This window comes from Pelmatolapia mariae, linkage group LG23 (genome assembly GCF_036321145.2).
Source record: "Pelmatolapia mariae isolate MD_Pm_ZW linkage group LG23, Pm_UMD_F_2, whole genome shotgun sequence".
NCBI classification, from domain to species: domain Eukaryota; kingdom Metazoa; phylum Chordata; class Actinopteri; order Cichliformes; family Cichlidae; genus Pelmatolapia; species Pelmatolapia mariae.
In genome coordinates this window covers 49,208,014-49,223,033 of record NC_086246.1, presented here as the reverse complement: position 1 = coordinate 49,223,033, position 15,020 = coordinate 49,208,014, and the positions used below count along the sequence as shown (strand labels likewise).

General features: G+C 41.9%; 2 protein-coding genes across 3 annotated transcripts; both read left to right on the top strand.

Annotated features, from left to right (window-relative positions):
• The first annotated feature begins 3,289 nt into the window (after positions 1-3,289).
• Positions 3,290-8,540, top strand: mutyh (mutY DNA glycosylase). Of its 2 annotated transcripts, XR_010092080.1 has the most exons (16): positions 3,290-3,473; positions 3,833-3,963; positions 4,152-4,191; positions 4,276-4,349; positions 4,441-4,482; positions 4,571-4,642; positions 4,750-4,863; positions 4,956-5,053; positions 5,129-5,273; positions 5,382-5,469; positions 5,545-5,727; positions 6,010-6,155; positions 6,248-6,397; positions 7,459-7,509; positions 7,595-7,810; positions 8,444-8,540. XR_010092080.1 is itself a non-coding variant. In XM_063466127.1 (15 exons), the coding sequence occupies exons 1-15, from the start codon at positions 3,368-3,370 to the stop codon at positions 7,739-7,741; spliced, it is 1,587 nt and encodes a 528-aa protein (XP_063322197.1). In that variant the 5' UTR covers positions 3,290-3,367; the 3' UTR covers positions 7,742-8,008. The 2 variants fall into 2 exon arrangements, 1 of the variants encoding a protein (XP_063322197.1); XM_063466127.1 differs by lacking the exon at positions 8,444-8,540 and having other exon boundaries at positions 7,595-8,008.
• On the top strand, positions 8,484-14,951 carry elovl8b (ELOVL fatty acid elongase 8b). Its single transcript, XM_063466129.1, has 8 exons — positions 8,484-8,540; positions 8,637-8,701; positions 10,002-10,189; positions 12,374-12,454; positions 12,592-12,648; positions 13,886-14,000; positions 14,313-14,440; positions 14,535-14,951. The coding sequence occupies exons 2-8, from the start codon at positions 8,644-8,646 to the stop codon at positions 14,700-14,702; spliced, it is 795 nt and encodes a 264-aa protein (XP_063322199.1). The 5' UTR covers positions 8,484-8,540; positions 8,637-8,643; the 3' UTR covers positions 14,703-14,951.
• Positions 14,952-15,020: the final 69 nt, after the last annotated feature.

The following is a 15,020-nucleotide window of genomic DNA, read 5'->3' as shown; positions in this document are numbered from 1 at the left end:
CTGCTTCCAGTTCCACAATGGCCACAGAGTTGGTGTTATTTTCACACTGGACCAAATGATGAAGGTTTTGTAGAGCCGCTGTAATCTCTGATACACCGTCTATATTCTCAGAGAAAGATTCAAAAAGAACAAGCTCATGATGAGTCAAGAACTCCAAATAATCTAGATTTAGTGGTTGTTGGTTTAAAGCAGATTCCAGTTTAACAAGGAGTCTATGCATCATTTGCTGTCTCAGTATGTCCTATTAAAAGCAGCAAAGAACACAGACAAGTAGTTAGAAAAATACAACAAAATAATCCCTGTCAGACAAAAATAAACAACCAATAAAACGGACTACATGAGGTACATCATCTTTCAAGTTTACATAGTTTGCAAGTTAGCTAGCATCAGTTATCAAGCTGATATTAATTTCCAAATTTATTTTTTCTGTTTACTTACATGTGGCCGGGACATGCTATTTTCTATCAGTCCTCTGTAGGCCTGTGTGAAAGGGCGGTGGTTCATGCCGGCTTTCCTGAGCAGCCGAATGAAATAAAATCTTTGCTGGGCTTTTTTCACTGTTGCTGTGGTGTTGAGAGTCAAGCTCAGGTCTGATGTAACCTGCAGTCCGAGGAATCTGTGGCCGTTGGCCCTCTCCACCTCCGGCCCTTTGATGATGAGAGGCTGCAAGGGAGGGGGGTTCTTCCTGAAGTCCAGTATTAATTACTTGGTCTTGTCCGTGTTGAGGATGAGGTCGTTTTCCTCGCCATAGACAAGAATGTTGTCTACCAGAGCCCTGTACCCAGACTCTCCATCGGGTCCCACAACCTTGTGGGGGTTCACCTTTTCCAGAGCTTTCAGGACCTGTGTGTATGTGTGTCACCTGGAAGATGGTGTCTGTGGGGTCACAGGGGTCTTTGAGGGTGTGTCTGTGTTCAGCCTGTCAAACCTGGCATAGAAGGTGTTGAGGTTGTCTGGAAGGGTGGTGTCTCAGGGGTCTGTGGTTGTTGTGGTTCCCCTGTAGTTTGTGACAGCTTTAATTCCCTGTGTGTGTTGTTGTTGAGGTAGTAGCCTTCAAATTGTTGTGAGTGGGTCCGCTTTGCTGCTCTGATGGACTTCTGCAGTTCGTAGCGGGCTCTCTTATACTCTGCCTGATCTCCTGCCTTGATTCATTTTAAATTTCGATAGAACACTAAATCACAGTTGGGTAATGATGTGCAAAACTCTGTATTTGTTGTCTGAAGACAGCAGCATTTTTCCTGAGTGCAAAAACAAAATGAGAAACAACAGTTGTGCCCCTTTGAGCAATATGGCTCATTTGAAGTGCTGCTAACAGTTGCAGGAAGACGTGTCTGTAACAAAGTAAAAAAAAGGAAAAGATTTCTGAACATTGCATGAAACACGAAACATTTCACTCCAAAACTCCTACTTCCAGCATACATCACTCCCTCCTAGTCAAGAAAAAAATGTTTATTTATATAAAACAATTCATACAAATCTTTGCAATTTCATACTCTTCCACTAGGGGCAACATAGAGTTATACACAGGTTGAGAAAAATTTGTGAGGGAGACATCATACACATACATAAAATATCAGAAGAATGTCACTTTTGGGGACAGGGGAGGTTTTTGGATTAAATAATGTTCATGCTGAACATTATTAGAGGTAAATCTAATTGGGGACGGTGTTTTGGTCCCCAAAGGGAGAGGAGTACTCAATTGACTGGTGTGTGAGCTGATAAAAGTCCCCAATTTTCACACAAGTAAACTCTCTCTCTCTCTCTCTCTCACACACACACACACACACACACACACACACACACACACACACACACACACACACACACACACCAATTAAACACTTCACCAATTTCTAAGCATATTTTCAAAGTTGCTATTGACATGGAATCCTCAACAGATTCTTTGTGTCCCTTCTATGAACTTTAGTTCTTTCTGTAGATTTTCAAGTAGATTCAGGTCAGGTGACTGCTGGGCCATTCTAGCAGTTTTATTTTCCTTCTCTGAAACCAAGTGGGAGTTTCTTTGGCTGTGTGTTTGGGGTTATTGTCTTGCTGAAACGTCCACCCTCATTTCATCTTTATCATCCTTGTAGATGGCAGCAGATTTTTATCAAGAATGTCTCGGTACATTTTTCCATTCATTCTTCCTTCAATAATATGAAGCATGCCAGTAACGTATGCTGGAAAAAGCCACACACCACAATGTGACCTGTTGTTAAGGTGTTTTTGGAGAGATATGCAGCGCCTTTTGACCTCCAAACATGGTGTGTATTACAGCATCCAAAGAGTTCAGTTTTAGTCTCATCTGACCAGACTATATCCTCCCAGTATTTCACAGGGTTATCTAAATGTTTTTCAGCAAACCTTAGACATGCTTAAGCAATGGAGTCTTATGTGGTGAGTGTGCATACAGGCCATGGTGGTTGACAGCACTACAGTTGTACCTGCTTATTCCAGGTGTTTCTGTAGCACTTCGTGAGTGGTCCTTGGCTCTCGGCAACTCTTTTGATAATTACCTGCTGCATGTGTGTGTGTGTGTGTGTTTGAGTCAAAAGGGGCATAACACTGTTCATTTGTTGTTTGTTATTTATTATTTATTATTGCAACATCCTAGGATATGTGCTGTTTTTCAGTCTGCTCATTTTAGCTTTAATTGTCCTGTACCATCTACCTGAGGGTAACGGCTCATCCAGGTGATGATCTTCTGTGTCGTGTTGATGACCTTCTGGAGTGCTGCACAGCTGGCAGCCCACACTGGTATGCAATATGCCAGTACAGATTCAACACAGTGTGCCATCTGGAAAGAATCGGATTTGCAGCTGCTTCATTTTTCAACATGAAAATGGTTCCAAACACAGCCAATGCAGCAAAAGACACACAGTAGGGTTCTCTAAACCATGGACTGGCTGCAGGTTAAGAGACTGTACTTCAATATTATTGAAGCAATGTGGGATCATCTTGACACAGATCAGAAAGGGAGCCAATATCCAGAGAAGAGCTTTGCATTTCGCTCAAGCAACCTGGGAAATTATTCCTGAAGGCTACTTAAATAAATGACAAGCTGTTTAAGAGAGTCTAAAGACTCTGTTTTTGCTGTATTTCCATGTATGTTTGCCTATTTTTCAATAAATCGTTGTACCTATTATCATTTTTTCTAGCAAAATATAAAGAAATGACTGGTCTTATTTTGACCCGCCCACCGGAGTTGACGTTAGCATACGTAACGGGTTTCCTCACAGCTAATTGGATGAGCCGGGACCGTCGCTCCTTAACGTGGCGGGAGCCAGAAATGAATGCATGAAGCAAACGTGTCTGGTCCTGCTGTGCGGACAGAAACAGAACAGGTTGCTTTATATTATTTCTGATTATGAGCAGGTTACGTTCAGCGATGCAGAAAGGCAAGCGAGCCGGAGTGGAGGTGGTAGAAAGCGCGTTACCGAAGCGGAAGAAGTCAAAGACAGCAGTGAAACAAGGTAGCCACCATGTTGCTGTTACTTAATATCTGCGCGTCGTAGAGAGATCTACATTTCAGCTTTCATTGCATACTTGAAAGTAAACACATCACTTTCCGTGATGCTAAAAATGAACTGCTAAACGGTTTTAGCAGCTTCAGAATTTACAGCAGTAGAGATGCGTCCTGCAGGCTCATGTGTTAGGTAAAGTTTGATACTGCTGCAAGAAATGGCATGAATATCTGATGGGACTTGTTTCAATCTAATAATCATAATTATTATAGTATACAATAGAAACGTTTAATAACGGCACAATAGACAGATATGATTTCAGTGGGATTTCTTTAGTCTGAGTGAGAATTGTGTTTTTGGTGTTCCAGAGGAAACCACAGATGCTTCCTCACCATCTCCGTACCACACTTTCCCTGATCCTGCTGATATTGTCCGCTTTCGCTCTCAACTCCTTAACTGGTACAACAAGGAGAAGAGAGAGCTGCCATGGAGGACTCTGGTACAAAGAAACTATATTATACTACTTCGTTGTCATCATTAATATACATTAATGTAACATGTGATATGGAAATAAGTTTGGTTCAAAGTTAACGGTTCAGCCATGTCAGTGTTTTGGTGGTTTCTGTCGTATTTTTAGTCTTTTTCTCAGAGGAAATTTGTAGCTTTGCCTTTCTTTACTTTCTACAGGCTATAACAGAGTCAGACATCAACATCAGGACATATGGAGGTGAGAAGAGTTTGGTGGATTCTTGACAAATGTACACATCTTTAACTGCTGCTTAAACGTCTTAAGTGCATGTGCTTTTTTCAGTATGGGTTTCAGAAATAATGCTGCAGCAGACTCAGGTTGCCACAGTAAAAGACTATTACAACAAGTGGATGAAGGTGTGCATCGTGTAGGTTTTTTGTGCACTGGACTTCTTGTGACACTGATTTCATTGTGTGCAACTTAAAGCTTCTATTTATTATGCTGCAGAGGTGGCCCACAGTCCAGGATCTTGCAGCTGCCACTCTAGAGGTGATGCCTTAAAGAAGCAAATGCACATACAATGATTTTAAAATGCTGATGTTTTTAATTTGAATGTACTGATTGTGTTGATTGGTAGGAGGTGAATCAGATGTGGGCAGGCCTGGGCTACTACTCCCGTGGAAGAAGGCTGCATGAAGGAGCGCAGAAGGTCTGATTGTGTTCTTCCCTTTATCTAACACTTCTAAACAGTATGTCTGCAGAGAAGTCTCATACCTTCTGTGTTTGGGTGTTCATTATATGTTCGATTTCCTTTAGGTGGTGTCAGAGCTAAAGGGACAGATGCCTCAGACGGTTGAGAGCCTGCTCAAACAGCTGCCTGGAGTGGGACGCTACACTGCTGCAGCTATAGGCTCTATTGCACAGGGGCTGGTGAGTCATTAGACATGAATATCTGCAGCAGAGCAAAGTCTTAGGTACCCTCTTATTAATCACTCATAAGTGATGTGATCTCTCTTGTCTAGGTTACCGGAGCTGTGGATGGTAATGTCATTCGGGTGCTGTGTCGCCTGAGGGCGATTGGAGCTGACAGCACAAGTCCAGCAGTAACAGAGGCACTTTGGTGAGATTCACCTCCAAACCAAAATAATATATAAACGGAAGGCTTTTGAATGTTTTTATTTCTCTTGTGTTTAAGGAATTTGGCCAATTTGCTGGTGGATCCTGAGAGACCCGGAGACTTTAACCAGGCCATGATGGAGCTGGGAGCACGAGTCTGCACCCCTAAAGGGCCACTGTGCAGTCAGTGCCCCGTACAGTCTCACTGCCACTCTTATCACAAGGTAGGGATGATTTCAAATTGCGACTGGTACCAGTAAGGACTGATTATGCGAACACAGAAGAAGACTCTCTCCAGTTAATGGCATGAGGCATGTTGTGTGTCTGCACAGGTTCATGTCAAACAAGAGCAAAACTCTAAGAAGCTTTTGGGGAAGCTGGGTACAAAGACTTCAGAGCTGCCTGACATAGAAGACTGCAGTAAGTCTCCTCCCCTTCAGACCTCTCAGATGTCTGTATAGTCCTGAAATTAAAAGTGTCTTTCTGTATGTGAAGCGAACAGTGTAACATGTCCCCTGTGTCCCTCGGAGCCCTGGGATGATGAGCTGGGTGTTCAGAACTTCCCCAGAAAGCCGTCGAAGAAGCCACCCCGAGTGGAGCGAACTCTTACCTGTGTGGTGAAGAGGCCTGGAGATGACCGGGAAGAAAGGTTCCTGCTCATACAGAGGCCAAGCAAAGGTTAGCACTGATTGCCACATCAGCTTGTGCTGGTCAAGCGTTGGATTCAGAATGCGCACAATTCTATCCTGATAACGAGACTGAATCAGATTGCTTGAATCACTGAGAAAACTGTTAGTGTTAGGAGTGATGCATTGGTCTGGAGGCAGGCCATAATTCTGGTAGATGTCTCAGTCATTGTGCAGCTTGATACAGACACACATAAAAAAACAGTAAAAGTAAGTAAATCTGTCTGGGTGGGCTGCATGGATAAATTCTGCACGTAAACGTGTGTATTTTCAGGTTTGTTGGCAGGCTTGTGGGAGTTTCCAAGTCTTCTGCTTGAGGTTGAAAACTCTGAGAAGAAACAGAAGGGGGCGCTCTGCGAGGAAATCAGCAGAATACTGGGAACGCATTTAACTGAAAACCTCCTCCAGTATGTGGGAGAGGTAAGCTTGATATTTAGACCCTCTCTGTCATCTGCCTTTAATAGGAAATAAGCTGTTTGTGTAACTCTGCTGCGCTGGTTGGCTGTTTGCAGGTGGTCCACATCTTCTCCCACATCCACCAGACTTATGTGGTTTACAGTGTGTGTTTAAAGGAGAGGGACACACACACACAGACTGAAAACACACAGTGGCTCACTAGATCTGCTCTACAGGGAGCTGCTGTGTCCACAGGACTGAAAAAGGTTTGTGGTTTGTTTTCTTATGCACTGTCTGAGTGAATCCTGTTGTCAGTAGGACGTGCAGCAATAAGAGTGGACTTGATTGTCACTTAGAGAAAGCATGCTATAACAACCTGCCTTTACCTTTCCAAATATATTGGATATAGTGAAAATGGGGCTGCAGTGGCTCGTGCTGTCAGTCAAAGTTCATTTTCATTATGCAAACAGATTCAGATCATCACCTGCTGATCCTTAACATTGGCCACAAAGCTTTTCATAAAAGGCAAAAACAAAGTAGTTAAACAGAACCTAAGTCGCAGTGTGTAGCTTCCCTTAATACTGGCAGCCCACACAACGAGGTACCGCTTGGTGGTACAAGTACAAAAACTGCAGTTCAGTCACAACTTTCCGTGACTCCATCCATTACAAAAACCCCAAACAAATAAGCAAGAACGCCCCCCCAAAAAACAAGAAACGAAGAGCCAAGCAGATAAATCTGAGTAGAACAGATGGTGGGAGAAGAAGATTGTGTTGGTGTGTTTTCAATTTGCTGTGTGCTGGTACATGATGACACGAGCCACAGTTCAGGTGGGTTCCTCCTCTCTGCTCTGACAGTCTGACACTCGGGGATTAATTCACAAAGCACACCCTTGTGAATGGATTTGCCATTAAAAAAACAAACAAAAAGCTTTTATTTGCTCATCTCCGTGAAAAGCCTCAACATGAAAGTCAGTTTGACACATGCGGTGTTCTTACTGCACAGTTTTGAGCTCCGTGGTTCAGTGCAGATGTTCAAAGGGGAAGTCAAACAAGTTTAAATCAGGTTTTTTTACTGGTGGAGTCAGATAAAAAATGTTTCCTGCTTTGTTCTGCTACTACACACAAATGTTTTGGGTCAAAGGCTGATCGAATAAAACTGAATGTAAAGCCATAAACAAATAGCCCCCCAGTAATGTCACAGAAAATACACATAAATGTGTAAAATGTCGTCAAGATTGTCTTACGTTTCTGTAAGGTATTTAAAAAAGCATCTAATTGTGTTTGTGTGGTCTCTGTGAAACATCAACATATTAAATCTCCTGCAGATTGTGAAGCTTTATGATTCTGTGGACAGTCTGAAGGAAAAAAACACAAAGGTAAGCCTCGACACGTAGTTTGTAAAACTGCTCAGATAATTTATTATGTAATCCTACCATAACTGTTTGTCTCTGCTCGTCTTAGGTTGGAAAAAGGCAAAAGGACTCGGGAATAATGGATAACAAGAAGCCGCAGAGCTCTAAAAAGAACAAACTCAGTGCAGCGAACAGCAGCGGCAGACAGCTCTCCCTCAGTTCCTTCTTCAAGACTGTGAAAGAGGAATGTTGTTAGTGTCCCTGAAAAGTGCCTTTCCACACGCATGTGCCTAAATATCGCCATCACTGCTGTTTCCACTTTAAGGTATTAATATAGCAATCAGTTTTTAATTAAAATTGTATTGTGTGATTTTTATTTTATGTTATTATTTGTTAACGACTGATTTCTGTCTCATTGTAAACCAACTGCAGGATTTTAAGTAATTTCATGTGAGCCGACTACGTGTTTTACACTTAGCATGTTTCATAATTGTCATGTTTATTGCCACAATAAAGTTGTAACATGGGGAAGAAGTGTAAATAAAAGATAAGCTCTAGTCTTCACTCGAGCTGGTGACATGTGTGAGTTGAATGTCCAACATCCGTAAGGCAAAATCAAGATAATGATTGAAGTATCTTTTTACAATAATTACCATTTTACATTCTGAAGGATTCATTTGTATTGAAATAACCTCGCCTGACTATGACTATTCATAAGTAACGAGGTGAAAAAAAGTCTTTACCAGCCAAACTTTGTAGGGAAACAGCGCCCCTTAGTGCGCCGAATGAAACAGGAAGTGATCGAAATCACGGTTTCTATACATTGAAAAACTCGAGTGAAAGACTTTGTGTCAGCGTGCAGTGTTTGGTTTGTTTGCCTGAGCTGCAGCCGATCCTCCGTTAGCACGGCTGTTTCTGGCACGGCTGGTTGCTCCAGTCTGTCTTCATTTTATCGCAGGGCTTGCTGCAGCTGCACTTGGCTCACATTTACTGAACATTAAGCCCAGTCCAAAGGTTTCCCCCACGCTGTCACTGAAGTTTACTGCGTCTATAAGGTGAGCATCAGCGGGCACATTGCTGTCTTGAACTGCAGGACGTTTGAGGGGTTTTATTCTTCTTCTTCTTTTTTTTTTGTTTAAAATCCTTGAAAGCTCTCAGATGGATTCCGCATGGCAAACTGTCCTGTCTGTACACCAGAGGATAGTCGACAATGGAGGTATGATATTGATTATTTTCCCACATGTGTGTTATGCTTTTATTGCTTTTTCTTTTTGCATTTCTGTGTCTCGTGTGGTTGTTGGGGAGATTTTCAGTGTAAAAGGAAACCTTGTCTTAGTCTATTGAATGAGTGGGAAGATGCAGATGTGCTCCAGAGCTTGGCTTCACAATGACTGCTCTGTGGTTTTTGCCACATGGCTGCCTGAATGAACGTGACACTTTTTATCTTGTTATTATCTTGTTACAATTATCTTTGTAACAGGCATAGAGGAGCAGCAGGCATTCAAGCTCACTTCTCAAGAATGTTTATGGAGAAAACTAGTTTCTTGATCTTAGCTGCTTGTTCATAAATGCTTGAAAACAGCACATGTACACGTACACTCACTGGCCAATTATTCCTGTTCAACCTTATTTGTTAGAGAAATATTTAATCAGCCAATCACATGGCACATGACATAGTTATTTTTGCCAGACAACTGTATTTACACTTTATAGAGAATGGACCAAAAAAAAAAGGAAAATATGCAGTGAGCAGCAGGTCTCTGGCTGAAAAATGCCTGGTTGGTGTCAAAGGTCAGAGGAGAATGGCTAGACTGCTTCAAGCTGATAGGAAGGCAACTGTAACTCAAAAACAAAAAATAAAAATCCCCTGGAGCAGATGGGTGCCACACCTGTCAGCTAAGAACAGGAAACTGAAGTTACAGTTTGCACGCTGAACAACAGAAGACTGGAAAAATGTTGCCTGTACTGATGAATCTGAAACATGCATGAATACCATGAACGCATGGATCCATCCTTCCTTGTATCAACCGTTCATACTGTTGAAGGTGGTGTAATGGTGTGTGGGGGTATTTTCATGGTCCCTTAGTACCAAGTGATCATTGTTTAAACAGGTCGCTGTGCTCAAAGGGCCTCCACAGTCACCAGATGTCACGAGAGCACCTTTGTGGTGGGTTGGGAGAATGCAAGCGGCTGTGTGATGCTGTCATATCAACATGGACCAAAATCTCTGAAGAATGTTTGCAGCACCTTGTTGAAATCTGTGTTATGAAGAATTGAGGCAACACTGTACCTAATCAAGTGGCCGGGGAGTGTATATTAACTAAGTTACATCAGGGTTCACTTTTTTGCATTTCCTGAGCAGCCTTGAGACAAAAACCACATCTCAGGAATCATTGGTTAGAATTTCGTGAGATCACGGCAGCTCCTATCATTTTACTTTGGATCTTTCCTTTAACACATTTGTTCATTTTTAAATTATACCTGAAGTTCCCTAACCTGCAATTCCTGCTATCCAGACAAGAGAACGGACCCCTGGCTGTTGGTCTACTCCCCAGTCCCGGTGACGCTCATCTTCCTGCTTTATCTGTTTGTAATCTGGGCCGGCCCTCGTCTGATGAAGCACAGAGAACCCTTTGAGCTCAAAGTGGTCCTCATTGTTTACAACTTTGCCATGGTTGGCCTGTCTGTGTATATGTGCCATGAGGTGTGTTTAAGCTGCTTCTTTGTTGTTATAACAGGAAAACTAATTAACCAACCAGCTTATGAGCAAAGCAGTGATGTGTTTGAACAGTGGCACAATGTCTCTGTACTTGCATCTGTGCACCAACTTAATGAATTCAAATGAGTTCAGTTGTGATTGAAGAGAAGATTTATAGATTCAGTTCAAAGGGTACTGAGACCCGTGTCCATTACTGAGCATCGACTCTCTTCCAATCTATGCTTTGCAGGTTGGGTTCAGGTCAGGAAGAGATTATAGCGCTATAGGCATCAGACTACTACATGCTCTTTTTATCAGCAGTAACATCATCAATAAACACCAGTGAACCAGTTTAACTCGCGGTCGTACATGTTTTTGTCACAACATCCCCTCCAACGTGTTTGGCTGATGATGTGGTGTGTTTTGGATCTTGAATCCTTCTTTTCTTCCCCTCTTTCTTCTAAACATTTGTCTTAGTTTTGTCTGTCCAACGAATCTTGTTCCAGAACTGGTCCGTCTAGATGTTTGTCCTTACTATTGTTGGGTTCACGAGAAAGACACTGTAATTTTAAGATTAGACTCAAAACGTTACTTTTTGATGAAGCTTGTAGTTAGGGTTGGATCAGGTGACCCTGAACGATCCCTCACTCACGCTGCTGTTGTCTCAGACTGCTGCAGTACTTCATGTGATGCACTGAGCGCTTCTTCACCACTCACCTCTTTTCACTCCCCACGTGTCTTTACACGACTGCAGCGTGTCATTCAGTTTTTGTCCTCTCTTCTTTAATCTGTGTTTGTACTGTCTCCCTATGCGCTGCCCCACCCTGAGCCTGCTTTAGGCTTCTTACTGTTAAAGGGAGTTTTTTTGGTTGTTGTTCTCATCATTGCAAAGTGCTCACTCAGAGGGTGTCACTTGATTGTTGGGTTTTACCTTAAAAACAGTGATCACATCATATTAGAACAAACAGTGACAAGAAGAGTGGACACAGAGGACAATATAGAAAACAATAACAGAAACACATCAATTATATTGCACAAACCCCAGTATTGCACATGCCCTGACTGTCCTGATATTGCACTGACCCGTTACACTAATAGTTGTTTCCCTTTTTGTAACACACTAACTCTTTTTCACGTCCAATATGAAGCATGATTATTAAACATGATCACATGTTTGTGTCCCTCAGCCGCCCTTTTAAGTGACTCTTAAAGATGGGGAGACTTTCCCTCACTGACAGTGGAAGACTATTCCAGAAGCTCACTCCCTGATATGACAGAGCATCTGTGAAAAGGTGCTCCGTCTGAATGCCACAATCACCTCTAACAGTGGCTCGAGTCAGTCTTGACCCGGCAACACTGATAGACTTGTTTAATAAAATCACTCATTGGTGGAGGCGCCAGACCATGTATGACTTTGTATATTAGACGGGCAGATTTAAATAATTTGAAATTAGTAAAATTTAGAAACTTTTATTTATCTAAAATTTGACAATGGTGATATGAAAAAGGTTTCTTATATAATATGTTCAATGCTCTTTTGTAGCACACTTCGATTGGCCCAACAGCAGCAAAGCTCGTATAGGACCAACTTGTAATACAGTATTCGATATGAGCCAGTATCATAGAGTGCAGGAATGTAATCGCTGCTGTGTCTGTTAATGATGTGCAGATATGTCTACAGTTCTGTATATTAACATTTAGTTTTCACTACTTTTTAAACGTGTTTTTAAAGGATAATTTCGAGTCTAGTAGAACTCCCAAATTCATAAATTTCTCAACATTAATTAGTTCTTGTTATTCGGGTATTGTCATTTTTATATTGGTCATAAAAAATGAGGATGTGAGCCAAACGTCGTCGGCTATCGGACTACTTAAAAAACAGAGGAACATGTTTAAAAAAATCTATTTGTTCTTCTTGACGTGCTGCTGCAATATCTTCATTAACCTCTTTAATTACAGCTGAAAATCGTAGTGTCAATAACCTCAATTTTCTAATCATTGAAAATCCATTGTGGTGGTGTACAGATGCAAACTTTCCAAATACTTTGATAAACCTGACTGTATGACCCAAAGCAGACATGTTAAAATACCTCTGGTGATGGTACAGTATTTAATTTATTAATCACTGTGTTTTAGAAAGTCTTGTTTCATGAGATATGTGAAGATGAATAACTGCCTGATTATTTTCAGTTCCTTGTTACATCCTGGCTCCTTAACTACAGCTTTCTGTGTCAGCCTGTAGATTACAGCACCAGTCCGCTGGCAATGAGGGTAAGAAAGTTATGCATTGAGTATATTTTGTGGTTTGTTTGTTTTGTGTGTGTCTGTTCAGAAGTTTGATCCCTCACAGGCTGCATATCATACATACCTGACAAACAGTTTATACAGAAGTTACACTTTTTCCTCAGATGGCCAGAGTGTGCTGGTGGTTTTTCTTCTCTAAGGTCATAGAGCTCAGTGACACGGTATGTATCTACACAGTCCAACCTAAGCTATTCCTCTGATGCACTCTTTCCTGTGTGTCACAGCAGCATCATCAACTTCTAAACCTTCCCTTTAAATGTTGCTTGTGTCTCCTGATTGTTTTCCATCAACTCCACCCTACTCTTCTCCACCTCTTCACCTTTTCTTCATCCTCACTTCACATTTGTTCGGGTCAACCTGGTCCGTACTGATGCGGTTTGCACACATAGTTCACGCTTGCTTGATATGCTCTATCAGCCTGTCCATTGCCACTGGAAACAGGAAAGGCTCAGAGTGTAACTGAACCTTCATCTTAAACCCATCTGTCACTCTCAGGATCAATACTGAGACCCTCTTTGGAGGGTCCGCCACATTAGGTGCTGTTCAAAAACAACGAGATTGGTTAGTACTTAAAAAATGTTGTAAATGTTTGTTGGCCCTTAGACATTTTCAAAGAATAGAACAGCAAGTGGGGATGCAGTCGAGCAGACAATCGTTGCTGTAAGGCTAAAGCAGAGGGTGGGATTCAAGTCCACACTGTCACCATTTTTTTAAAGACTAGCAAGTGGGAGCAATTTTACGTCTCTGCTACTCTCAGTGTCCTCATGCAGTACAGCTCTTCTTTTGCGACAGTCTTGTATGCACCTAATACCCCAAAGGCACAGTCGTACTCTTGGGAATTTCCTTCTCTTTTTTCCAGTAATCATACAATGTCTCACTTTCCAAGTAAACCTCACTGCTCCTCCTACACGTTTCCATTCTACCTGGACCAACCGGCTTTGCGTTTTCTTTCAATACTCACTGCTGCCCTTACTCTGTGATGTAACATTCTCTCATTTGCTCTTATTTTCTTTATTCTTCATCCCTGAAAATTACTCCTTTTGATTTCACCCTTGTCACCTCTCAGTATGTTTCAATATTTATGCTTCCTGTTGCAAGTTCAGTTCCTTTCCTTCTAGCCCTTAGTACAAGCACTTTTCCTCTTCCTTATGCTATAGTGTCTGTGTCTGCTAAAGCTGCAAAGAAGAAAAAATATACTTTTGTCTGGTCCTTTATTCAAGGCATAGCTCACCATAGCAACTAGCACCTCATGTTTGATTTGTCATATCTTTTTTTTTCCTCACATATGATGTAGCTACAGATAGGGATCATTCACATGTTAGGCGATTGCATAAACTTGCATTGCATATACACTGCTAGCTGCTAGCTGTAGCTCTTTGCTCATTTCTCTGTGTACAGCTCCTAATCATCCTGCGGAAGAAGAACAATCAGCTGACGTTCCTTCATGTTTACCATCACAGTACTATGATCTTCAACTGGTGGTTGGGAGTAAAGTATGTGGCAGGTGGACAGTGTAAGTATTCTGATACTGAAATATTTTGTCCTCAGATTTGTGACCTCAAATCATTCCCCCAAACAACCATAAAGTCCACTAAGAGTAAAATTAGCTCCACCGCCTTAACTAGCTTCTCCCTTTAGGGGTCGCCACAGTGGCTCATCTACCTCCACCTCCCCGATCTCTGGCATCCTTCTCTGTCACACCAGCCCTCTTTGTGGTCTTCCTCTTTCCCGCTTGCCTAACAGCTCCATCTCCATAATCCTTTTTCCAATATATATTTAAACCAGCTTTTCTGTGTTGAAAACTTTTTTCTGTTGTTTCCTGCAGCGTTCTTCATCGGCATGATCAACACCTTTGTCCACATTATAATGTACTCTTACTATGGCCTGGCTGCACTCGGCCCTCACATGCAGAAATACCTGTGGTGGAAACGGTACCTGACATCTCTGCAGCTGGTGAGCGTCTCCAGCTCTGTAGTGAGATATTTAAAAATGTGCACGCCAGCATGTTTGAATCATTAAACCGATCTGAACTGTGTCGCCTCTCCAGGTGCAATTTCTCCTGATCCTTGTGCACACAGCGTACAACCTGTTTGCAGATTGCAACTACCCTGATGCCATGAACGCTGTGGTGGTTGGTTACTGCATCACCCTCATCATCCTCTTCAGTAACTTTTATTATCAGAGCTACCTCAGGAAGACGAAGAAGCAGAAATGAGACGCCGTGATGAGGCAACACACAGCTGAAACACACCGGTTTAAAAAAAATACACACACACACATATATATATATATATATATATATATATGGGCATTATACATAATGTACATTAAAGGTTTATTTTTTGGAAAAAAAATCTGCAGTACTTCGCAGCGACCACTGGAGGGCACAACAAGTCCACAGTGTGAAAGTTTTTCTCAGGGTGCTCAACGCACAACTAGCTCTGGGGACTGACATTGCACAATATTTCAGGCTATAAATGCATTGGTGTGTTGCATTTGTTACGTAGTTGTCTTTATAAAAACAAACAATATA

Excerpts from the sequence above, each read along its gene's own strand:
- mutyh (XM_063466127.1), top strand. The coding sequence starts at position 3,368 with ATGAGCAGGTTACGTTCAGCGATGCAGAAAGGCAAGCGAGCCGGAGTG. Across the intron at positions 3,964-4,151 it reads AGCTGCCATGGAGGACTCTG|GCTATAACAGAGTCAGACAT; the intron begins GTACAAAGAAAC and ends TACTTTCTACAG. Across the intron at positions 4,350-4,440 it reads ATTACAACAAGTGGATGAAG|AGGTGGCCCACAGTCCAGGA; the intron begins GTGTGCATCGTG and ends ATTATGCTGCAG.
- elovl8b (XM_063466129.1), top strand. The coding sequence starts at position 8,644 with ATGGATTCCGCATGGCAAACTGTCCTGTCTGTACACCAGAGGATAGTC. Across the intron at positions 12,649-13,885 it reads TCATAGAGCTCAGTGACACG|CTCCTAATCATCCTGCGGAA; the intron begins GTATGTATCTAC and ends CTCTGTGTACAG. Across the intron at positions 14,001-14,312 it reads GTATGTGGCAGGTGGACAGT|CGTTCTTCATCGGCATGATC; the intron begins GTAAGTATTCTG and ends TGTTTCCTGCAG.